General features: G+C 35.7%; 3 protein-coding genes across 3 annotated transcripts in view; all 3 read right to left on the bottom strand.

Moving 5' to 3' along the window:
• Window positions 1–886: 886 nt before the first annotated feature.
• Window positions 887–5,598, bottom strand: gcnt4b.2 (glucosaminyl (N-acetyl) transferase 4b, tandem duplicate 2). Its single transcript, XM_016548309.1, has 3 exons — window positions 5,557–5,598; window positions 2,274–2,372; window positions 887–2,156 (listed from the first exon to the last, which is right to left on the bottom strand). The coding sequence occupies exon 3, from the start codon at window positions 2,153–2,155 to the stop codon at window positions 887–889; it is 1,269 nt and encodes a 422-aa protein (XP_016403795.1). The 5' UTR covers window position 2,156; window positions 2,274–2,372; window positions 5,557–5,598.
• A 2,230-nt stretch (window positions 5,599–7,828) lies between these two features.
• gnrh2 (gonadotropin-releasing hormone 2) lies at window positions 7,829–9,370 on the bottom strand. Its single transcript, XM_016548278.1, has 4 exons — window positions 9,147–9,370; window positions 8,726–8,865; window positions 8,060–8,143; window positions 7,829–7,955 (listed from the first exon to the last, which is right to left on the bottom strand). Exons 2-4 carry the CDS (start codon window positions 8,861–8,863, stop codon window positions 7,917–7,919), a joined length of 261 nt encoding a protein of 86 aa, XP_016403764.1. The 5' UTR covers window positions 8,864–8,865; window positions 9,147–9,370; the 3' UTR covers window positions 7,829–7,916.
• Window positions 9,371–12,557: 3,187 nt separating this feature from the next.
• Window positions 12,558–25,583, bottom strand: part of LOC107736890 (receptor-type tyrosine-protein phosphatase alpha-like) — a 28,051-nt gene continuing 15,025 nt past the window's right edge. The window contains exons 6-23 of the mRNA XM_016548277.1: window positions 25,221–25,305; window positions 24,875–24,948; window positions 24,339–24,475; window positions 24,014–24,104; window positions 23,728–23,804; window positions 22,866–22,902; window positions 22,671–22,768; window positions 22,352–22,471; window positions 21,555–21,721; window positions 20,844–20,979; window positions 20,596–20,745; window positions 20,382–20,475; window positions 19,497–19,573; window positions 18,069–18,203; window positions 17,729–17,854; window positions 17,466–17,617; window positions 16,284–16,419; window positions 12,558–14,190 (exon numbers count right to left, since the gene is read on the bottom strand). Of these exons, the coding sequence (XP_016403763.1) occupies window positions 14,116–14,190; window positions 16,284–16,419; window positions 17,466–17,617; window positions 17,729–17,854; window positions 18,069–18,203; window positions 19,497–19,573; window positions 20,382–20,475; window positions 20,596–20,745; window positions 20,844–20,979; window positions 21,555–21,721; window positions 22,352–22,471; window positions 22,671–22,768; window positions 22,866–22,902; window positions 23,728–23,804; window positions 24,014–24,104; window positions 24,339–24,475; window positions 24,875–24,948; window positions 25,221–25,305 (1,967 nt within the window). The 3' untranslated portion in view covers window positions 12,558–14,115. The remainder of the gene's footprint in view (window positions 14,191–16,283; window positions 16,420–17,465; window positions 17,618–17,728; window positions 17,855–18,068; window positions 18,204–19,496; window positions 19,574–20,381; window positions 20,476–20,595; window positions 20,746–20,843; window positions 20,980–21,554; window positions 21,722–22,351; window positions 22,472–22,670; window positions 22,769–22,865; window positions 22,903–23,727; window positions 23,805–24,013; window positions 24,105–24,338; window positions 24,476–24,874; window positions 24,949–25,220; window positions 25,306–25,583) is intronic.

The following is a 25,583-nucleotide window of genomic DNA, read 5'->3' as shown; positions in this document are numbered from 1 at the left end:
GAACATTTGCTGAAAATGTACTCACTCTCAGGCCATCCTGAGAGAGAGAGTTTGTTTCTTCATCAGAACAGATTTGAAGAAATGTAGAGGATGCATTATTATGGATTACAAACTCTTTATTTTGGCCAGAAGCGAAGGTTTCAAGTTAAAATGCCTTAATGATGGTTTTTGTGTCTTATAAACACATAGCTTTTCACTTCATAAGACGTTAACTGATGGACTGGAGATATGTGAATTATTTGTGGATTATTGTGATGTGTTTATCAGCTGTTTGAACTCTCATTCTGACGGCACCCATTCACTGAAGTGGATCCATTGATGAGCAAGTGATGTAATGCTAAATTACTCCAAATCTGTTTGGATGAAGAAACAAACTCATTTACATCTTGGATAGCCTGAGGGTGAATACATTTTCAGCTAATTAGATTTTTTTTTTCTTTTTGTGAACTATTCCTTCCTTCTTTTGCTCAGAGAGACAAAATAGGTGTTTTGTCAGCAATAAACAAATGTGTGCTGCTTTACTTTTTGCTACATTATTCTTACGAACTGGGAAATATATTTGTGCTCCTTCACTTTGCTCTAATAAAATTTACATTTTGTCTCACATTATGTTACTACATGTCTCATAAACAATAGAACAAGTGTTCACTTGAAAGATTTAGAGGACTGGCTTGTCGAACCCTAAACTATTGTTGCCAAAGGATTGCACTCCATGCTGGCTGAATCACATAAATATACATACATTTAAAACAAGTGCATTTTCAAAGTATAATATTTTTTACCAGAAACCCCAATTACTCAACTTAATATTAATTCCTAAAAAAAAAAAAAAAATTCTTATTTAACACCAATCCAAAAGTTTCACCAGTTAAAAAAAAAGTCCTTTTCACAGCAGTTTTGGCCTCAGTTGTTTTTCTGAAAGTATCTCTTCTAAACATTCCATAAGAACAGGATCCACATTTGGATCCACTTTATTAGCAAACCAATGGCCGTACTTTAGCAGCCATCTAAGCTCAGCAGCACCATAAATACATACAGATCGTATACTGGCTCCAGTGCATGGTGGATAAAGAATCCTTTCTAGATATGACCACTTCACCAGGCGGGTTTTACTTATCAGTTCTGAGATCTCAGGATCAGATCTTGGCACTTCCCCTGGTACTCCAGGCACACGAATCAGAGTTGCCCAGAAATGTTCATCAGGTGAGTATGTATCCTCAGACCAAGCCAAGAAATCCCTGGCTAGCAAACTCTGGTGAACAAAAACCACAAATTCTCTTGAAAGTGTGAAGTACGCGCTGCCCACAAACATTTCTATGTTGTGAGGAGGTGGAGATTTCATCTCAGTAGTGCTTACAGGAGACTCATAATACTCTGAATTATTACTTTTTAGTAAATAATGAACACTCCAGCGACCTGTCTTTCCTCCTGGCCACTTGCTCTCCACCATGTTCCTGCCTTTCAGCTCTTTTAGATCCGACACCAGCTCAGCATTTGTCCGAAGTGGAAAGTCTTGACCACAGAGGTTGATGACATACTTCCATTTGACCTCAGAATCTAGGAGGTCAGACAGGCAATTAAGATCCGCTTTGAGTCGTGAGATTCCTGCGTACTGCACCCTCTCCAGCTTTGAGGCAATGAAGACGTTGGGGATGCAGCGGGCCAGACCTTTCATTGCTGAAATAAAGTCATCTGAGGACTTCAGATCATAATGTATGCAGTATATGTTATGCGGCATATAAATGACCCTTAGCAACCTCTCCACAAGAGCCACATCCTGGTGAACAACCAAAGAAAAAGCAAGGGGAAATTCACGCTCAAAATCAGAGCTTTGAATCGCATCATAGCCCCGTGACATAACAAACCAATCACAGTCAGAGGTGGCATTCACAATAATCTCGTCGGTTGGCCCTACATAGCTTTTTTGCTTGCGAATGGCTAAAGTTTTGCCCAGTTCCACTGGTTCCATTTCATATATTGCTGTGCAATTAATGCTATATTGTACTGTCAGCCGCGGCCTCTCAGACTGTCCTGTTTCCTGTCCTCCTTCATTTACTATTGAAAATGTGATCGTGAAGCAACATATAAGAAGTGCCAGGGTTAAAACGATAAATATCACATTTCTCAGTTTGAGGCGGAGCCACAATCTTCTCATTCTGTAGGGAGAAATGAAAGTTCATATTAGTAATGTAATTTATGACTGTAATGTGTACTGTAATGTATCAATGAATGAATTTGATGGCGAGTACACCATACAGAAAGTGCAGCCATACCTTTGCAATGCTTTGAGGCCTTAAGATGAAACATTTTCAGTAGCATTGGCACTATCCTCTGAACGACACGAGCAAGAGTTTGGTTAACATTAGCATCACCTATTGTCATAAAAATAGACATAATGTTAAAACTTTGGTCTAACCTGAAGCTTCAGCTTTTCAAATATTTCATAATGACTGAAGAATATTATGAATATCCAAATTATATGGATTTACATATACGTTTTTCTAGACTGGATTTTAGTCTGTGCAAAAACATAGTAAGTAACTATTTATTATTCTTAGAACTACTATGGGGTTAGATCTCTGCCACAATTCTGCGCGCGAAAGATCATATTTTGAGCGCATAAAAGTGCATTTTGCACATGCACGATCTGAGTTTAGTGGAGAAAATGTTCGTCTCGCAAAGAAAAAAGTATTTTGAACGCACTAAAATCAATTTTGCATTTAAAATAAGTATTTAGATTTGTGGATTGGCTGGAGAGAATCGTCACTACCTGCGTCACTGATCTTGCGACACAAACACAACAGAAACGCTAGATTTAAATCAGCACAGACAGCAAAGGATCGAATGCAACTGTTTTGAACGAGCGCACCTTTTTTTAACAACCAAAAAATGGCTGTTTCGTGGTCTGTTGAGGAAGTACAGACGTTCCTCTCGTTGATAGCAGAGGAGCGGATCCAGCGAGAGCTTGATGGGGCGACGCGGAATGAAAAAAGTTTTTCAGGAGTCGCGGCAATAGAGGCGGCGCAACTATAACGACATGTGAATAATCCCGTCCACTCTAAAGCGGTACTAAGCTGCAGTGGAAACGCAAACCGTGCCGAGCCGAGTCGTACCACGCAGTGGAAAAGCGCCATAAATGGTTCCTGGTGATTTCGCACCTAATTATTTTGCAGTTAAAATGCATATTTTCTTCTCCACGTGTTTTTGACTGACCTTGCTGACCCACTGAGCATTTTGCTGTCCAATGGTTATGCATTAACTTTGCAATTTCTAGTAATGTATTAGTTTTTAATATTTCTCATGGGCATTTAATAATTTTCGACTTTCAGTCTGAGTTAAATCTCTTTTTTAGCTCATTTTATCTGTAAAAGAAAACCTGCTTAATAATTATATGCACACCTGAATATAAGACATTTTTCACTTCCAGGCTTCATGAATAATTATATATCAATTATAAATGATTAAATACAAGATTAATAGTAGTTATTAAGATTGATGTTGTTTGGAATTGGTCAAATGTGCTTGGAAAAAAATATGATCAGAATATCAACTTGCATAATAATTATGCATGCACTGTATTTTTCCTCTTCTGCTGTCGTGGTAATGCAAGGAATGTTGTGATTGGTTGTCAAGGCAGCCAATCAGAATTTAGCAGCCTCGTCTCTGATTGGCTGGAATTATCCAAAAACTTAGGCTATTTTAAACGCAAAATTGATTTTCGTGCACTCTAAATACTTTCTTCTTTGTGAATTTTAAACTTTCAGAATTGTGGCAGAGATCTAATCCCATATAGAACTTGCATTTTGTGTGTGTGTGTGTGTGTGTGTGTGTGTGTGTGTGTCATCGGATTCCACACCAATATTGAAACTACTAGTTAGGCATAGCCTACTATATTGTTTTCATCAAAAGGAAGTGAATGCGTTAAGAACAAAAACAAGAGATTAACAAGTGCAATTTGTTACTGTAAACTATAAGCGCAGTTAGCACATGTACATCTGCAAGATGTCTGTTAAACATTGCTTCATCTGGAAAGCATCTGCTGTGTACAAACATCTGATAGACGTCTGTAAGATATCAGTTACATTCTAAATCATAAACTTAAAGACATTTTCTAAATGACATCTAATAGGAAACGTCCTATAGACATATCGCAGATGATATGTGATATGTGAAAACACTCTAAAAATACGTCTTGCAGATGTAAATACAGACGTCAAATAGACGTCGCTGTGATGTAAATGTGCTAGCAGGGAGTGCCCTAATTTATTATAACAAGTATTTCATGATTTATTGGTAATGTACGTCGTTTTTAATGTAGGCCTACTACAAATTCTTTCATCATTGTGTCAGAGCCTGTGAGAATTCATGCATTTTGTTCAAATCCGGTTTTGTAATTTGACAGTATCCAGGGTGGGTTAGCTTGGTCACGTTGCATAGCCTAGTTCGTCCAGAAATGAAACTTCTGTCATCGTTCTTCAAACCCCGTATGACTTTCTTTCTTCTGTCGAACCAAAAGTAGATGACAGTCATTATTCAATCCGTCGTAGGCTATGTAAACAAGGTGAATGGCATTCCTTAAAAATCTGCCTTTTGTGTTGAAGAAAGAAAGTCGTACGGGCTAACGACATGAGGGTGTGAACATGCTCCTTTCTGGGTTAATTCTCACTAAACAATTGACTCGGTTATGTCTCATGTCTAACTTTAGCAGTTTCATGTGGTTTTAATCACCTCGTTGACGCAATATCGATCTGTTCTCCCATGACAACCCCTTGGGGGGAAATCAAAGTGCTTCATTAGAAAAAGAAACCGCTAACTCTTTGTAAGTATAGGCTACATACGATCGAATTTGGAGTCTTGAGTAACATTTAAAAATGCAATCGAAAGAATAGTAAGAAAACAAGTAAATTTTGATTGCCTATCATTTTTAAATGAGTAAACTACTTCTACTTGACTTTACTGTAAATGGAGAATATGTTTTGCACATTAATGTAGTATATCATATAAATTTCTTTACATCAAACGTTATTATTGGCGTATTTCCAGTTTCAAGCGTGTAAACAAATAGATATATAGCCTAACTAAACTACACAGTGAAACTTACAAAGTTATGCCGTTACATCGACGTCGATCATCCGCGCGAACAAAGGAAGTGAAATCTGGAGTTTTTATGATAACTGATCAAATGTTAATTCCGCTTCGAAAGATGACAAACTTAACAAAGGCATGACATAAATCCAAGAAAAAGACAGTGCTGCCCAGGGAAAAGTATCCAAGTGGACTAAATCTACTCGGTGTGCTGTGCTGACATCTCACACGGTTACAAATCTATTTAAAACACAGCTCTAAATGCAGAAACAAATTCTCCAACGATGACATACACTTAGCTCAGAATAGCTTTTCGATATTAAAATATTATTTCTGTAAGGCAACAGCAATTATTTGTTTTCCCCAAAGGTAAGCATTTAGAAGTTATACTATATATTTTTTATATCTATAGGCAAGATTCAGCAACCTGGAAAATTTGCGGCCAAGAAAATCTCTGGCCTTACAACTCACCTCTTTCGCAAAAGCTATAGCAAGAATGCAAACTATCAAATGACAACTATTCAACATCTATTTTTGCTTCTGAAGGTGTTATAGCATGTAGAAAAATAACTGAAAGGAGTTTGAGCAGTTAATTCATGCCATGTGGCATTGTTTCAGGTCCCTCCTACTTACTTTACTTGATTAGCCACATATGGTGTCTGACGTAAAGTGTGAGAGAATATACACAAGAATCTTATCTATATTATTTTGATCGTTCTTGATGTATTATTTTACATCTGATAGCTATAGGAAAATGTTTTTGGATTTGTTAAACCTGGAGGACGTGTTGTGGTTCAAGAGATGGAACTTATTTGAATAAACACATTAAGAAATAAAAAAGAAATACTATGACTCATCTTGCAAGATCTTTAAAGGAATAATTAAACCAACAATGAAAATTTGCTGAAAATTTACCTACCCTCAGGCCATTCAAGACTTAGTTTGCTTCTTCATCAGAAAAGATTTGGAGAAATGTAGCATTCCAGCAAGTAATACATTTTTTTAAAACTTCAAACCATTACTTCCAGCTAAAATACATGATCTTTTTTTTTTTTTGGCTGAGCTATTTCTGTAATTGTGCAATAGTGAAACCCCAAACACCTATATATACACAAGACAAGAGAAAACAGAAAAGTCATCTGTGTTATTGCAATTAATATTCTAGTTACCAATAGTGAACAAAATGCTCTTTCATTTTTGAAGGTCTGTGCTTGCAGCCAGCAGAAATGAAAGTTGGGTGCTTGCCAAGTTTAAAGTGAACTCGTTCCTGCTTATTTCATTTTTCATTCTGTCACATAGAGTTACATTTGTATTACAAAAATAATGATTGTGATTGTTCAGTTATTTGATTTGAAATTGTGCATGTCTTTCTGCTGCATGATCTTTATTCCTTTAGGGGATGTCATCAGTTGCTGGAATCATTGACTGGAGAACTGCCTAAACAGACAAAAACATTTATGTACAATCAATATGAAAACTATACATATGAATGCAATGCCTTTGTCCAAGTCGTGTTCATTGCTGTTTTCTGGATTAAAAGAGAACGTACATTATATTCCATGTGAATGTGGGTCTTGTAGGCTGTCACAAATTACTGTCTGTGTGTGTGTGTGTGTGTTTGTGCTTGAGAGAGAGAGAGAGAGAGAGGACATGATGGTGGCATAACAGTTTCAGTGTGCTTTCACGCTCAGAATAACCTAGGGAATTGACTGAGGTCTCAGCCGTTTCCTTCTCTGAGGGGAACTTGTCTGGATCAGTAGATGGTTTTTCCTGCAAACCTCTACACGACTTCATTGACTATCTCTTGTATTATCAAAAGCCTCAGTACCAGGATCAGTTGAGAATTAATGGGTTATATTGATCATTTTGATCATTTCTTTTTACTGGTGATGGCAAGATGGTATTTGAGTGGGATCAGTATGTTCATAATGTACCAAAAGAGCCATAGTGAACATAAAATCCAACTGGACTTGAAAATTAAATTAACAGCCAATGCTTTATTAGCTTACATAAAAAATGTTTTTGCTTCAGCGTTAAAAACGTACAGGTGCTGCACTGAATTTAATTGAGTTTTTACAATACTGTCAATATTAACTTGATCAGTCCTGGTCCTAATGAATTTTGATAAGTATGTCCATTTGCGCTATCTGGTGGCCAAACAAAAATACTGCCGAATAAAACGAAATGTCTAAGTTTAAAATTAGTATAAAATAAAAAGAAAATTGATTTTAATTTGGGGAAAAAAATCAAATTTATATTTTGTTATACTATACAAAATTACAGTATATACTATATATTATAATGTATATAATTTTATTTCTATGTATGTATCTATCTATCTATCTATCTATCATAATACATCAAACAATGAAATAAAAATTATACACATTTTTGAACTGTAAAAATCGTTAGTTGTGCCTGATGTCTACTTTTATTCACGCAGTTGACAGTTATTTTTTGATGTATAAAATTACATTGTAGTTTAGAAAAAATGTCACCTTTTGTCTTGTGCAAAATCTGTGTTCCTAGAACTAATTAAAGAAGACACTGAACAATTAAAACAAAATACCAAAATAAAGCCTTTATTGTAGGAACTGCTGCAAATGGTTACATAGTGCTGGCAGTATAGATTTACTCACAATGGGTATGAGAAGAGAACAAAATACGGAATGGGACATGAAGTCTGACGAGTAGAACAAAATCGGAAAAAAAAAAAAAAAAAAAAAAAAATGAAATGAAATATCACAGAATAATTTGGATGCAAATGCAGGCCTAATGTGTTTGCTTGAAATGATGGTTCTTTGGACATGGGCTGATGCGTCATCTCGGTGTCACTTTCTCTTTTGGAAATCCCGTATGAGGGCGTCCAGCTGTTAAAGCCATTAAGTTAGTCAAGTTTTAGAGAAATATTCACAATATCCCGTCATGACTATTTAACCACGAGGCTATAAGCCAAAACAACACCTGTACCCACCAGTATTGTCTTCAGAATGTTTCTTCCATGGGGTCTCAGGAAGCTGCATTTCCCTGCGTCACAGAGTTTAATTTCTTCTGAAACCTGATTTTAAAATAAAATAGAAAGCAACATGATGGCTTAGTACATCAAAATAGGTCTTTCCATAAACAAAGGCTAATAAACATATAAAGACAGTAGCCTACGGTGCTACCACACAAACACAAAACCTCGTCAACGTTAAGACAAATGACGCTAAAATAATGCAATACACATAATTTATTAAACAGCATAATCAAAAATAAAGTGGCAGTAAATACATTTATAATATTACAAACAATTTCTATTTCTAATAACTGCTGTTGTTTTGACATTTTTTAGCATGTTTTAAAAAAAAAAAATTAAGCAGCACAACATTGTTTTCAACATTGATCTGATTGAGAAATGATTTTTAATTTTAAAGTATATTACATGCATTTTCTTTTAAATCTAACTAAATTTCTTAAAATCGAATAACCAAACCAACTTACCAACCACATGGTTACAGTTAACCATTTTTTATTTTCTTTTTTTTTTGGTTAAACATAAACATTTTTACATTGTGCGCCACATTGCAAAAAGACAGCCCTTTTCTGGCAGTATTGTTCTTTCTGACAGACTTAAATTTCTTTAGAAATATTCACACACCTCTGAAGGATGGTAAACGTCTATCTCTCTCTTTCCTCCAGGGTACCAGCCATGAGACCAGTGCTGAGAGCTGGCAAACTGGGCACTTAGAAACATCAACATCCCCATCACCACAAACAGCCTGCAGATGTGCACCATAACTGAGGGAAGAAAACAGAGATTGACGAGACAAATGGAGAGTAAGTGAGGGGCCAGTAACTACACTGACACGTTTAACAGTCAGTCAGGTCTAGGTTTACCAGCCTAACAATTTCAGGAAAAATGTTTGACTGAAAAGTATGATGGCAATGATGTTTAAGAGACAATAAAGCACAATGGAGACTATAATGTCTAAAGACTTCTCTACGAATTACTGTCAATACATCAATAATAGCAAAATTTTCAAAGACAACCTAAAAGCAAGTCTAAACATTGTTATTACCTTGTATCTATTGGCACGTCTTTTCCTGAAGGATCTTCTGTAGTAGTTCCACTTCCTCTACTGTGAAGTCCTGGTCTTGGTAATCCTGATATGGTCTCGTTTCCCTCAAGTGAACGGTTCAGTGAACTTCTGAGCTCATTCTCTGGAATCTTCCTCCTCCTCTTCCTCACAATTTATGTCTCACACCAGATCTCCCCTCCCTGTCTAAACACACACACACACACACACACATACACACACTGACCTCCCCAGTCCTCAAACACTTTGCCTGGTCATTGCGTTTCCATTGGGAGGAGAGCATGTGAAAGATGAGCTCAATTCCAATTATCATCTCCAAACACTGTTGACCCCAACGGGACAGTGTCCTCTTTCTCCAACAAAACACTCATGTAAATATACACATCACGAGTTACACCCAGACACATTTGGCAACTACGTCACAGATGCGTAAATTTGACGCTATTCAGATTTTCAGCTTCAAAACAATGGTCAAGAATGTGCCAAAGTGCTAATTAAAGAAAAGAGAAAAAAGTAAGCACTAAATAAGTGATTCTATTTATTTATTTAATCATTATATAATTATATATCTATAATTTTATTTAGACAGCAATTTCATTTAAAAAGAACTTATTAAAATAAAATAATATATATATATTTACTTTTTAAATGTAAATTTATTAATTACATTTTTCAAGAGTAAACTTTTTAAAGACCAGGCAACAAAAGAAAAGAGAATATAAACTAACTATACACGGTTGAAAAGTTAGACTTTTGGTTAAGACTTTAAACTTTTTTCTTTTTTTTTTAAGTAGTCTCTTATGCTCACCAAGGCTGCATTTAGTTAATTAAAAATACAGTAAAAACTGTAATGTGAAATATTATTACAATTCAAAATATGTCTTTTCCATTTTAATATATTTTAAAATGTAACTTATTTGTGTGATGGCAATGCTGAATTTTCACAAGCCATAACTTCAGTCTTCAGTGTCACATGATCTTTCATAAATCAGTCTAATATGCTGATTTCCTGCTCAATAAAAAAAAAAAAAAAAAAAAAAAAATTGAATTAGCGCTCAATGTTGAAAAAAATTGTTGAATATTTGAAACAGCTGAATATTTTTGTGGAAAGCATGATATATTTCTTTCAGGACTTTTTGATGAATAGAAAGTTAAAAAGAGCAGCATTTATTTGAAATAATAATGAACAGTTAAGTGTAGGCTTTCAAGAAATTCTACATTTTTCTACATTTATTATGCCACCAGCCATCTAAACTTGAACATTGTCGATATTTATCATACATGTATAGAATATTGCCATTTTTCCTTTTTTTAAACATGGCAACTCCAGTGACCCCAATATCACACATTCTTGATGAGCATGTCCTATTACAAAAGCAAATGTCTAGCTCATTTCCTCTAAGCTGTAAAAAGTGGCCAGTGTGACCTCGCATCCATCGTTTGTGACCCCCTGACCCACATGAAACGCACACTGGCCCAGAGAGAAAAACACTGTGCAAACACTCCAGCCTGACTGTGGTCTTAATTACTCAGACGTTCTCCCTCGGGGTGATCGGAGCAGAGAATGTGACAGACGGTGTACGACTGACTCATCACAGAGCTTCAAGTTCTGATTGAGCTCCTGTCAAATGGTATTTAAACACGCACAGGGGTCTCCAGCGATAATCCTTTCACATCTCAGGTCTGACACCAGGTCTAAAGGGCCAGGAAGGATGGAAGACAAGGTGACGTGACTCTCTCCCTCAATTTCCCCTCAGGGATCAAGTCTCACCAAGAAAGAACACTCACCAAAGCTGCATTTGTTTAAAACACAGTCAAAACAGTAATATTGTAAAATATTATTACAATTTAAAATAACTGTTTTTTAATTTTAATATATTTTAAAATCTAATTTATTCCTGTGATGGCAGCTATTACTCCAGTCTTCAGTGTCACATGATCCTTCAGAAATCATTCTAATATGCCGATTTGGTACTCAAGAACTTTTATTATTAATGTTCAAAATGGTTGTGCTTCTTAATATTTTTATAGAAACTGTGATAAATTTTGTTTCAGGACTGTTTGATGAATTTGTATGTTTGTTTTACTGTCACTATAGATCAATTTAATACATCCTCACCAAATAAAAGTAAAAAAAATATATCTAAAACTTTTGAATGGTAGAGTACATATTGAGACATGAAAATTATATTTCTAATGTTTTGGAGATGCACAAGTAAAATGACTGCAGATAAAATCTCAAGCACTTTTATTAGGTTTGAACAGTATCTTGTTTAGAAAGGCCGTTTGGCATTATATAATTATATATAATTTGCATCATATATATAATTATATATACATATATATTCAAATTTGAATAACAAAACACTAGAAAAAAAAACTGATGTAAATTTAAAAATTAAGATTTTAAGACAATAATACCGAATTTAAAATGGGGGGAAAATATCGAATACATTTCAAAATGGTCCCAGTACAGTTTAATATACAAGTATCTTAAAAAACAAACAAAACAAAAAAAAAGCGAGAAAAATAAAAATAAAACAAAAGCAAGGCAACAGATAGGAATGAAATATAAATAACCTTACATTATGTACAGAAGGGTGCATAAACAGAAATGAAAAATCAGAAAGGGGAACGTTTTTAGGATTTATGGAATGTAAAACTGTGTGAAAATGTGAAATTTAGAACCAATTTCCATGGGATTTTTGGAGAGCAGAATTCTTTACTTTTCAGTCTTGTTCTCATTCTTTCTTTTGCTTATCCAAGCAGGTCCTTTCAATGTCACATTCAACAGAAGAATGAAGTGAGCCACCAGACACGTGGCTTCCCTTCTTGACCAGAAGAACTAGACTGCTCTTCATACATTAAGAGCTTAGGTTTTGAGGGACTTGACCGGAAGTCTGGCGCTTCCTCCAGGATGGTTTTATATGGTATGTAAGCAAAGAAGAAAAGAAAAAAAAAAGCTTGAAAAAAACACCAAAAACAGCAACCAACCAGTAACTATTTGGGTTCCATTACAGATTATCATACGCCATACAGGCCACAATGTCCCAATGGATTGGGAGAACATGGGGTACTAAAGAGCAGGCGGGAATATGCTTGAAGCTACAGGAACGTGATGAAGCACTTTCCCACCTCTGAAGAAGGATCCTGCCTCTGAGAGGCTGCTATTGGCACAGTGTCTCATGTGGAAAGGGTTAGCAAATCACAGCAGCCGACTCACACAATATTCAAGCAAATCCGTCAGCATTTCATGGAATATCTTAAGATGAAGCCCACAGGAAGCTGTAACAGAAATCCGTAATTCATAATTCGGAACATCATGGATCTGTAATAATATAAAAAACAGTTTCCATCGAGAATCCTGTTAACATGTAATGACAGATGGGTGAGTGATTTTGAACGACACCTATTGGGTTTATTTAGGAGCTAAATCATACATTTCATAAAACTTACATTTCCTAACACAAGGCAGTGTGGAACGAGGGCTTAACCTACATAAATCATTCCCTGGAAAATAACTTGCTTTCCACTGACAATCAGCTTTAGATGTTTCCACTAGTTAAAACGACAATACACGTCCTCATTCATACCATCGACCTGTTCTTTTTGCTTGGAGAAGTTGAAAGTACTCACCGCTAAGGGCTGAAAGCGTCATATATCAATCTAACTGGCTCAGTGGAGCTGGAAAGGGCTCGTTGACTTCGGCACAATGGCTGAAGTCCTTTACATGGGCAGGAACAGATGATCAGGTGATCAGGTGTCATTTCTACTAGAACTTTCTGGATCAACTTTGCCCCAGTACCTTGCAAGTAGACGGGCCGGTGGGATCATTCATCTTCAAATTAAGGAAAAGTAACTGCGTATACATTATGAAATCTTATTGTCAAGCACAGTTGTTAAGGCCAATTATCAGACATCCGGGCAAGTAAACATCACTTCCTTGGTTACAATTGCAAATACAGAAGGTGCTTTTAGAGCGATCTTGAAAAGAAAAGATGTTTGGGAAAAAAGCATGGAATTAAACTTTAAAAAGGGGACAAAACAACACAAAAGAAAAATTAAGTGAAGAGTCTGTGAAACTGAATTTATCCAGTCTTAACACTCAGGGCTTCCTCTTGTTTGTCTTTTTAAGTCTTATCTTCCTCTACCATTGTCTAGTTTGGACCAAGGCAGAACACAAGTCGGGTCTGGCACACTATCTAACAAAACTGACACTACAAAGACACACTTCGCATCTTCATTTCTAAGGGATGCCTTAGTCACACCCCCCAAAAAATGGACTCAATGAGAGTGTCAAAACACTCAAAATGATATCTGCCACTCCAGTAAACAATCGAAAAGCACAGTGAAGGGTTTTCTGCGAATGCACGCATTTACAGTCGCTGAAGCACCACGATTGGCTGATTTTGCCGCATTCTGCGCTATGTAGCTACAGGCAAGTGGGATTGAGCTGCCATTCAAATAGGTTTCAGTCTCTCAACTGCAGAGAAAGAAGCAAGTTCTTGTTAAAACACCCAGTGAAAAGCACCCTCATCTTGCTACCTCTCTTTCACGTCTTGTCTCTATAGCGCTATTCATATATGCATTTATATACCAGTAAACTATATTACGGTCACTCTAAAAACCGCAACAGAACGGCTTCTAAAACCAAACAAATGAAAAAAATAATAATACAAGAGCATATTTACACTGAGAGAAATGGGTAAGGGCCTTATTAACAAGAGCAATATCACAAAATATTCAAGAAGGCATCTCTAATGGTGTTTTCTTTGTTTGTTTTCTTTCCATCTTCAGCACCAACGTGTTCTCGTGCTTGCCGGCCAAAGGATTTTCATTCCCTTTTGCTTCGCGCTGGCAGTCGGTCTCATTTAGCGGCGTTTTTGTGAAAGTGTGGACGTGAGTGCATGACTGGGAAAGTCTGTCCGATCTTCTGCAGGTGGACGTGGCTTTACTTGAAGTTGGCGTAGTCAGAGAAGGCATCAATGTATTCCTGGACCACTTTGTAGCAGAACTCATACTGCTCCTGTGGGGAAAAGCAAGATGTAGTGAGTTGAGACGGACTTGAGATATTTAGATTAAAGTATTTGAAGCAAAACAAGACATGATGATGATTATTTCCCAAAAAAATTAGATTTAAATGTAAAAATTGTCTAAAAGTGAAAATTACATATCACCCCCCTCCCATTTTTCCTGTTCTAGTGATGTTTTACTAGGACTGCACGATTAATCAAAATAAAAGCAGAATCACTATATGGCTTAACACGATTATCAAATCGCAAAGGCTACAATTGAATTAAATAAATATGTGCACTGTGTGTTTCAGAGTGAAGCGCGGCACTGTCTTAATTTATACGTAAGCAGCTCGTAATCCAGTGTTTTCAGATTCTTAGAACGGCTTGCAGTAAATGACACTCCACACAAACTCATCTCTGCATCACCTCTGAATTTGAGTTGAACATACTGTGCATTTCAGAACGCAACATGTCAATCATCTTCCCATAATTTTAATGACCGAAAAGAGAAGCTTTAAGGGTTTCATGTGGTTTCTGCCAAAATAAATGTTGATAAATGAAGACGGCCATAAATATTAGTATTGTAATCTTACAATTGTACTATAAAATTTAATTATTAGTATCATCATCATAAATATTTGATTGTTTTTATTTTACAGTGAACATTTCAACTGTAATAGTAAATTACAATAGTAATATTTCTTATTTTGTTTAAAGGGGTCATATGATGCGATTTCAAGTTTTCCTTTCTCTTTGGAGTGTTACAAGCTGATTGTGCATAGATAAGATCCCTGAAGTTGCAAAGACTAAAGTCTCAAACCCAAAGAGATATTCTTTATAAAAAAATCTTTTTTAAAAACAAGATTCTTAAAAATCTTTATCGTCCACGCCCTCCTACAACGCCTCGTTTAAACACGCCCCCATATGTCTACATCACTATGTGGGAAGACTTGCATAATGCTGCCCAAATGTTCACGCAAAGAAAGAAGGCGTAACTTTATTGTTGCTGCCACCATGTTGTGAAGATGCTGTGTGTTTCGTTGCGAAAGCGAAACTACTTCGTTTGGCTTTCCAAAAGAGGACACGACTAGAAATCAGTTGTTAAGTTGTATTTACAACACTGTTCCAGAACAGTTCAAATCAAATATTCAGATGTGTGCAGCGCATTTTATGGAGAACTGTTTCCTGATCCTGGTAGAGTAGACTACAATGCCGGCTGTTCTGACTCACAGTCTGTAAGTACGTTTTCATATTTAAAGAATTTTCCACTGATGATTCAAACGCGAGTTTTGAGCAGTGTAGAGTAGCGCTTGTTGTTTGTAATTTCTCCGATCACAAATGCAGACATGGTTTTATGTTTACGAGGCGCGATGCAATGCAACGCGTAAAAAGACAGTATAAATCATTATAATCCGTAATTATGTCCCCAACAAATGCCTCGTTTGGCTCGTTTATAATGGGTTTTAATGTTTTTGAATCATCGCTCCAGCCGGACAGGGCATCACAGTATGGTAAGGGGCGTAACATTTCCGTCACACGCTTGAGGTATTCGGCCAATCACAACGCACTGCATAGCTGGCCAATCAGAGCACACCTAACTTTTCAGACCGATGAGCTTTGTAAAAATCGACGCGTTTCAGAAAGGCGGGGCATAGAGGAGAAACAATAATGTACAGTATGTGGAAAATAATGTGTTTTGTGAACCTTAAACCGCATAAACACATTTCATTACACCAAATACACAAAATAATGTTCTTTTTAGCAACATCATATGACCCCTTTAATTAGTAGTAGTAATAATAATAATAATCAAAATAATAATGATGATTTATTATTATTATTATTATAGTCATGACTCATATTGATATATAACAACAACATTTTGGCCAAATTGTGCAGCCCTATAAACAAGCACAGCAAACCTGAAACTTATTTTTTTCACTTGCATTTTCAATCACAATTGCAATTTTTTATCACAATTTTCTCTTACTGCAGCTCTAGTTTTAAGTCTCTGGCAAAAACAACAGTCGTTCAAAAACAATCAAACTGCACTTTGTTAAATTCAGTAGGTCAACATTGCATCGTGAATGACGTGTTTTCTCACCAGTGTCTGCACCATGTGCGGTCTCTGTAGTCTTAGACTCTTCACTGTCTGAAAAACGTCCAGAATGCCCTCCGCCTTCACCCGCTCCAGGACCGTGCTCAGAGCACAGAATGTCCCCGTGCGCCCTGCTCCGGCACTGTTAACACACAAACATCAATTACCCACCACTCTGTGGATTTTAATAAGTCTGCTTCTACCTTCCTTAATTGGCTGACCCTGAAATACCACTGGACACAGCAACTCTATCCGTTTCATCATTACCGAGTGCTTTGGAGATGTAATTATGGACAGGTTTTGGTTAAGTCATACCAAGCACCCATGGATGCCTTCCAGAATTACAAAACCCCTAAACCTTACTTAAGCTGCCAAACCAGTGAGACCTATTAAAGTTGGCATTCCTGTCTAACCAATATGTCCTGTATCCAGACTAGAAGATTTATGGTAAGGTTGAATAACTCTTTATGTAATAATCTGAGTAGTATACTGCTGTAACAACCATAAAATAATTAAATAACTTGTTATTTCCTGATTTGTTTTATTTAAAATATACACTACTTTTCAAACGGGTCAGTAAGATTTAACAAATGATCATAATAAATCAATACTTTTCACTATTCAACAAGGGCACATTGAATTGATTGATGTGACAGTAAAGACATTTGTGTTTCCATTTCAAAAAAGTTTAAAAAGGTTCCACTTCAAATAAATGCTGTTCTACTGAACTTTAAATATTTCACAATATTACTGTTTTTACTGTATTCATGATCAAATAAATGCAGCCTTGGTAAGCATAAGAGACTTCTTTCAAAAACATTTAAAAATTGTACCAACCCCAAACTTTCGAATTGCAATTTATTTAATTTAATTTAATTTATTTAATTTTGGATTGCAATTTAGCAATCCAAAATTAACCCACACAAAGCAGCAAATGAGAGTAAAAATTGGTTTTGCATTTGGAATAAATAAAAGAATTAAAAACAAATCAGTTGTCATAAGAACAAAATATATTACAATATGAATATATATTAATATACAAATATAGCATAAACACATTTCATTACACCAAATACACAAAATAATGTTCTTTTTAGCAGCATCATATGACCCCTTTAATACAAATGATGCAAAATGAAGTTTCATGTTTCGGGCTCCTGATTGGCTAGAGGAGTAGGTGTGGCTTACCTGCAATGCACAGTGATTGGGTGGTTTCCAGACTGCTGCTGCTGTTTCTGAACTGCAGCGATGATGTTGATCATACCCTTCCCGTCAGATGGGATGCCCACCTCTGGCCAGCCGTGGAAATGAAACTGCCTCACAGCACGAGACTTATTTTCCTGCAGAGAGAAAGTAAAAGGAGAATGGCAATTACAACAATGGCAAACATTAAAATACAGTGATAAAAGACACATAAATCTCTTTCAGGAAATGCTCTGAAGTGGACTCACTCTGTTATTGGTGACGAGAAGGTCCCTAACAGTGTAGCTTTCACTTTCCTCCTCCCTCTTCAACTCAATAGACATGTCCCCACAAACCATCACACCATCACTAGACCAATACTGAGCACACTTCTCCTGCAGAGAGTGAGGAAGAGACAGATTTTATTTTTGGTCACAACAGGTGGGGTGAAATGTTTTTTTTTCCTAACAATGTTTCTGTTACTGTCCCAGATCTTTAACTATAAGGGTACACAACAAACAGACAACTCTATATAAAAAAAAAATTTAAAAAAGAGTTAGCATGATCACAGATGCTACAAACAAAAAGACAGAAAGCATGTGAACTTACCTGTCCTCTCTCCTCCAGCTCGGTCAGCGTAACAATAGAGCAGCTTCTCCACTCCCAGATCATTCTCCAGAAGTCCTCAATGGTGTGCTGCAGCGGCCCCTGACATGCCATGTACGAGTCCTTTTGCCTATAACCCTGCACACACACACAAAGAATGTCTACTTTATACATTTGTATAAACTGGGCAGCTGTAATCGTGGATATACACTACCATTCAAAAGTTTAGGGTCAGTAAGTTTTATAATGTTTTTGAAAAAAAGTCTATTATTCTCATCAAGGCTGCATTTATTCGATCAAAAATACAGTAAAAACTGTAATATGGTGAAATATTATTACAATTTTCTATTTGTAGATATTTTAAAATGTAATTTATTCCTGTGATGCTATTTATTAATATTAACATTTATTATTATCAATGTTGAAAACAGTTTCAACTCAAAAAACATACATTTTTAATGATTTGTGATGAATAGAAAGTTCAAAGGAACAGCATTTTTTATATAAATCTTTTGTAACATTATAAATGACTTTGATGTCACTTTTGATCAATTTAATGCATCCTTGCTGAATAAAAGTAATCATTTCTCTTTCAAAAAAAAAAAAATCCTGACCCCACACTTTTGAACGGTAATGTACATGATGATTATATTATTAACAGTTTATTAAAAGCAATCATAGACCACACTGCTGCATATTTTAGATTTCTAGCACTCTTTGGGCAGTACTAAGTGGATTTATTTGTGCCGGTGGGCACGTACAGTAAGAAGGCACAAAACAGGCTTTTGTTCATCAGTATAGTTATCTTCCAGATTGCAAAGCGACTTATAGCAGCACTGGAGAAGTTTTTCCTCTGTTTGATTACCTTTTGATTAAGTGCTTCAGCCACACAAAAAGAAGAGGAAGTGAAAGGGCATTTAGCCAAAACAAAGCTACCCCACTCTCACTGATCTGCAATGGAGGGATGAACACATGAGGTCTGTCCCAAACCTAGTGAGCTGCCTCACTGCCTACTGCTTAAGCAGATGTCTTCTAAGGCAACATCCTAATCGTCATGCAACATCCTAAGTGATTGATCTGAATTTTAGCCACTCAGCATCAACTGATTTTAAAAGAGTTTGTAATACAGACACTTTTTAGCATAGAATAAATAAGTATATTTATAATCATCATTTCATTTTCATTTTTTTTCCAGTGAGCTTGTGACTACGTTTTGGAACAGAGCAATGCTCACCGTCCCAGGCTCCTAATCTCAGTATGGGTGTCCGTATAACTTCATGACAAAAAAATGTGTTTAAACCACTCCCAAAAGAAAAGAAAAGCACGTTGTGTGGTCTCTGGAATATTGTTGCATAACCTCCAGGCTTCACTGAGCGATATCACGGTTAGTTGGGAGTAAATGTTGGATGAGGTCAGACAGGTTTTACTCACATCTATAAAAGAGGCGTTGATGTAGTCTGTGTTCTCCTCCCCTCGTTTTACAGGGATGATCACTCTGTTAAACTCATCTGGAAGAAACGGAAGATTCAGGAATGCACTTGCTGATAAATGTACACCATAAATTTACTGCAAGTCACTTTGTATAAAAGCAGCTGCCAAATAACTTGTAAAAGGATAAAGGTATAAAGATAAAGTATAATATAATTATATCCTAGAAAAAGTATAAATTATATAAATGTGTGTTTTTTTCCCAGCAAAAAACATGTTAGAAACAATTACACTACCGTTCAAAAGTTTGGGGTCAGTACGATTTTTAAAATGCTTATATATATATAAAAAAAGGATTCTTATGCTCATCAATAAAACAGTAATATTTTGAAATATTTGTACAATTTAAAATGACTGTTTTCTATTTGAATATATTTTTAAATATTATTTATTTCTGTGATAGCAAAGCTGAATTTTCAGCATCATTACTACAGTCTTCAGTGTCCCATGATCTTTCAAAAATCATTCTAATATGCTGATTTGATGCTCAAAACATTTATTATTATTAGCAATGTTGAAAATAAATGTTGCTGCTTAATATTTTTGTGGAAATATTTCTTTTTTAGGATTATTTAGATGACTAAAAAGTAAAAAAGAACAGCATTTATATGAAACATGTTGTATAAACGTAGTCTTTCCTGTCACTTTTAATAAATTAATGCATCCTTGATGAATAAAAGTATTAATTAAAAAAATGATATATATATGTGTGTGTGTGTGTGTGTGTGTTACTGACCTCTAACATATTAACGGTAACATGTTTTTGATTAATCAAAATATGTTCTCATGATTCATAATCTGATTATTAAACGTTGATACATAACTCACATGGAATGATTTGCAAAACACGATTTTTCTTCATGTTGGCAGGCAAGTTCCCTGTTCTCATCTTGTCATTCTGGATTTTAATGGAGGTAAGTTTCTAAAAGAGAGAAAAAGATAATAATTAAAATAGAACATAAGAAAAACAACATGGTCCCAGAACAATATAATTTCCAAAAATCCAAAAAGCAAGAAAAAAAAAAGAAGCTGTTTGTGCTACCTTAAACTCTGCCTCCAGGCCTCCACAGCCAGCTCCAGGTAAAGGAGCATACAGCTTATTCAGGTGAGACTCCAGAGACGTCACTTCTAACTCTGTGTCCCCGTACAGGTAGTGCTCTAGCAAAGCTTGGAATATAAACACATACTGCATCTGTAGGGAGAAAGGGAGGGTTGGAGATGAGCATTTTGAGACTAAATACCTAATACAGCTGTATTATGACTTTAATGAGAGGTTTTATATAAACTCACATCGGTCTGGACCATTTGACAGCGCTGGGCTCTGATCCGTGTGACAAATCCGAAGACGTCGACCTTTCTCTCCGCCCCCATCATGTCCAGCATAGCATCGATCACGATGAAGGTCCCTGTCCTGCCGACACCCGCACTGAGATGAACAGATGAAAATCAGTTACTGGAAATCACAAACCTTCAGAAAAACTGCTCACACGTACTACTGTTCAAAAGTTTGGGGTCTTTAAATTTTTTAAAATGTTTTTGAAAGTCTCTTATGCTCACCAAGGCTGCATTTATTCGATCAAAAATAGAGTAAAATTGTGAAATATTATTACAATTCAAAATTACTGTTTCTATTTTAGTATATTTTGAAAATGTAATTTATTTCAGTGATGAAAAAGCTGAATTTTGAAGCAGCCTTTACTCTATTCTTCAGTGTCACATAATCCTTCAGAAATCATTTTAATATGCTGATTTGTTGCCCAAGAAACATTCTGAAAACATTTGTGCGGCTTGAGATTTTTGTAGAATACCCCCCCCAGGACTATTTGATGAATAGAAAGTTTAAAAGAACAGCATTTATTTAAAACTAAAATTTTGTAACATTATAAATGTCTTTTGAATAATTTAATGCATCCTTGCTGAATGAAAGTAAAAACCCTAAACTTTTGAATGGTAGTGTACACAGTGTAGTGCACATACACAGAAGATAGTAAAGCTCTTTACCTGCAGTGAACCACTATGGGTCCAGCATACTGTGGATTATAGGTCTTGACCTTCTTAAGGAACTTCAGCATGCCAATGGGAGTGAAAGGAACCCCGAAATCAGGCCAGCTGGTGAAGTGAAACTGTGTGACCAGCCTCTGAGGCTTCTTACCAGACACATCACCCACCTAAACACACAAACACAAAATTTCAACCATACTTCTTGTAATAACAGCCTTTTCTCCTTATAGGTTACAAAAATAGGCTTTTAATAACTTCCTACTTTGCTAATTTTTCCCATGGTATTTTGGTATTTGTGTGTACACATAACTTTTCTTATAACAAAGAATCACTGTCCATTACCATCAGACCAAGCATACTGTCAACTTCTCTTTGCTTTTACCAATTCACACTTAACTGAATGCTAGTCAAGTTGCTGTGTTAGTCTGAGCCTTATTCATGTAATTCTCCAAAATTTTAAAATGTCATTAAAATCCAGTGAAGGTTTATCAAGACCATGATAAGATCCTTATTCGTGAAATGTGTGAACACTGTTTAAAGAAGACTGATTTTTGTTTTTTAAAACTGGCACTAATTGAAGAATCACCCAAAAAAACACATTATCAGTGGTTAAGACTATTGGTATATTTTGACACAAGAGGTCACTAGCACTTCTTTTAATTGGCCAAACGAGTACATTTATCATCCAGTTCCAATCATTTCAAAATGCCAAAAAACAACCAATTAATCAACCTAAAAACAAAAGTGTTGCGTTTATAATTTTGTTCAGTGTATATTGGTCAACCACTACTTCTTACCTGCTGAATGCAGAACTTGCGGATGGTATAGTCAACCAGAATCATCATGTCCTCCACTGACACGCGGATATTTCCGTAGGTCCAGCATCCCTGGTCGGGCCAGTACTGAGCACATTTACACTGTGGATATGAAGCACAATCTATCATAATCATCATCACTGCAGTGATCATACATTTTTATTAATGGCCATCTTCCTCAAAGTTGCACTCTAAATCCATCATGTGAGACCGCGATAAGAGCTGAGGTTGTAAAATCAAAGATCAGCTTACTTCTCCTTTGACACTAGCCTACATTTAATAGATTTATTGTGGCATTTACCTCTTTCCTCTCTTTCAGATTGGTTACCATGACGATGGTGGCAGTGTTCTGTTCCCAGATCATCCTCCAGAAGTCATTGAGCGTTTCCTCTTTCGGTCCTGCAATGAAAAATCTTGAGTTTAGCTTTTTTTGTTGGTTAATAAATGCAAAAGTATTTATATATTTATGAAAGTCATTAATTAAAGCCATTTGTACCTTGTGCAGCAATAAATTTGTTTTTCTCCTGGTATCCCTGAAGAAAAAGATTTTTTAGTTAAATTGTGAAAAAGTGGCAAGGTCCTGTTCATTTGAGTTTTAACGCTTCTTATAAGGGATTCTTATTAAGAATTTAAGCATACATGCTCATATCCCCTATTTTTTTACATTTAGATGACCTTACATCTAACACTCACCTAAAATTAATCTTTAAAAACACAAAAAAACAAAACAGAAACAAGTTAATTGTAATCTTCAACAAATCTCAAAATATCAGTTTTTCATACTGTACATTATAATGTTGTGATGTCCACCTTCAGTGCTGATATTATTAACTAAACTAAAACTAAAATTATCAAAATAATTTTTGGTAATTGAAATAAAGCTGCAATAAAATAAAATATACATATTAAATATTAAAAACTTCAAACTTAAATTTAAATGAAAATTAAAAAGGTTGCCTTGGCATTTAACTGAAAAAGTTTAAGCTGAAGCAGTAAAATTACTCAAACGCAGTAAAAAATTAATTAAAGCCAAACAGAAATCTAGAAAATAAAAAAGACACTGTAATTAGCACATTACTAAATTATTAAAATTTAAACTAAAATAAAATTTAAAAACTGAATGGATAAAAACTAAATCCAATTTTAAAATATTAATAAATACTATAATAGTTTATGTAATAATACAAAAGTAAAACATTACAAAATTTACTTGTAGCATTTAAAAAAAACATATTTTATGTTTTAGGGATTTATTTTTAATTAAACAAAATTGTATTAAATTTTAAAATAAAAATGATCAGCCAGAATTTTAGTAGCAGTGCACTCCTACTTCTTATGACTAGCGTTTGGGGTCTTACATTTATGTAGGAAGCGTTGATGTAGTCTGAGTCAGGAACACCCTCCAGAGAAGTCAGATGCACCCTAGAATGATCATCTGAGAAAAGGTGTGAAAAACAAAACAAAAAGGGATGAAAAGGGAAATTTGACAGATAAACTATGAAAAAAGATTATAAGGATCACAGCATTATTGTTACATTTATTACAGCCATTTTCACATAATGAACTCCTTTGTAGGCCTTGTAGCTCTGGTAAAAGCATGCGTTATCAGCTCTGGTTTGGAGATAAGTTGTGGGAAAGCCTTACAGGGCAGGATGTTGACATATCTGTTCTTCTCCTTATTCTCCTCCTTCGAGGCAGCATCACATGAGGCCTGAATAGGACATACAGGCAACGCCTGCAGAGCAAAGAAACAATCCTACAAGTTCACATGGGCCGAGAGCATGACGAGGAGATACACACCAACACCACAAATGTATCTGCCTAAAAGCGCTCTTTTTGGGAAATTTCATGTAGTTTAGATGCCATCTTTTTTTGGTCATTCTAAAGATGGTGAAATTTCAAATCAGGACTCTGATCTGTCCATTCATGATTTAGAGCACCACGGTTATGTGTTTGTTTGTGCACCTACGTTGAATTCTTCCCGGAAGAGTTTATTGTCATCGGCCATTCGGCGGTTCATTTCCTCCTCCAGCTTGTCGACAGGAAGGGGCGGGTACTTCCTGTTGGTACTAGGAGAGCGAGCCAATAGCGGCACACTCTGAAGTTCTGTTAAATGGTGTAAGGAAAGGAGGTGTAAGGAACAGGGAAGAAACATGGAGTGGATAAAGAGAAGTAAAAAATATATGTTAAAGACAAAAACGTTTTGACAATTTTTTATTTTTTTTGTAAATTAAATATTTTAAGAATGACTTGCAATTTGTCCTTTATCCATGTTGTGCTCAGGATGACCAGTAGGGGGCAACACAGTACAATTCAAGGTAAAAAGCTAAAAAGCTCTCATGTGATTCACAAATCATGCAATCAACATGTAAAATAAAAAGCTGACACTAGTATTGCATCCACCAATGACTTTTAATGTTAACTTCAATATATTCGCTACTTTTAAAGACAAAAATTGCCAAGAACGGTCACAGAAAGACACACACTGTCTCTTATTACTACTACCTGTGTCGTCAGCTCTGCCATTGGTCAGTCGGAAGGAATTGGAGTGGCTCCCTGCCTGCTTGTACTTCTTAAACCTGCAACAACGGAGCGGAACAAAAAGCCAATCATTACCATGGTAACTGGACAATTCAGTCTCATGGCTCTCTGCTGCCGTTGTAGGTTTCCTGATGAATGGAGCTTTCTGAACTCTCATCTGTTCTATTACGACTGTGCATGTGTATGCTGGTTCTTCTATGCTTTGCTTGTAACTTATAACTTTGTCTTTATGCAGTTGAGCTGGAATCTATGCAGTGAGCACTTTTTGTACTGAATGAACAGCTGAAAGTTTCTGAAAACTGGGACTCACCTGAGCATATACAGGACGATGATGATGAAGACAATGACCAGCAGAGAGGACAGGGCAACCATCACCGCCATGACCGCAGTGTCATCTGAGTCGAGGACAAAATGAGTTGTTAAACTGCAGTTACAAATCTAGAACGGTTTTAAAAACATTAAAAAAAACAAAAAAATAAATATAAAAAGAATCCAAAAAATTAACAGCAGCACAACTGTTTTCAACACTGATAATACAAATGTTTCTTGAGCACAAAATCAGCATATTACAATGATTTTCTGTGTCACTAAAGCCTGGAGAAACGACTGCTGAAAATTCAGCTTTGCCATTACAGGAATGAATTACATTTTAAAGTATATTAAAATAGAAAAC

This window comes from Sinocyclocheilus rhinocerous, unplaced genomic scaffold, assembly GCF_001515625.1.
Source record: "Sinocyclocheilus rhinocerous isolate Xijiao unplaced genomic scaffold, SAMN03320098_v1.1 scaffold192, whole genome shotgun sequence".
Taxonomy (NCBI): domain Eukaryota; kingdom Metazoa; phylum Chordata; class Actinopteri; order Cypriniformes; family Cyprinidae; genus Sinocyclocheilus; species Sinocyclocheilus rhinocerous.
This window is presented reverse-complemented; position numbering and strand designations above follow the sequence as displayed.

Coding starts and splice junctions, on each gene's coding strand:
- gcnt4b.2 (XM_016548309.1), bottom strand. CDS start 2,155: ATGAGAAGATTGTGGCTCCGCCTCAAACTGAGAAATGTGATATTTATC.
- gnrh2 (XM_016548278.1), bottom strand. CDS start 8,863: ATGGTGCACATCTGCAGGCTGTTTGTGGTGATGGGGATGTTGATGTTT. Junction 8,144..8,725: donor ACGTTTACCATCCTTCAGAG/GTGTGTGAATAT, acceptor TTTTAAAATCAG/GTTTCAGAAGAAATTAAACT. Junction 7,956..8,059: donor ACATTCTGAAGACAATACTG/GTGGGTACAGGT, acceptor TGGCTTTAACAG/CTGGACGCCCTCATACGGGA.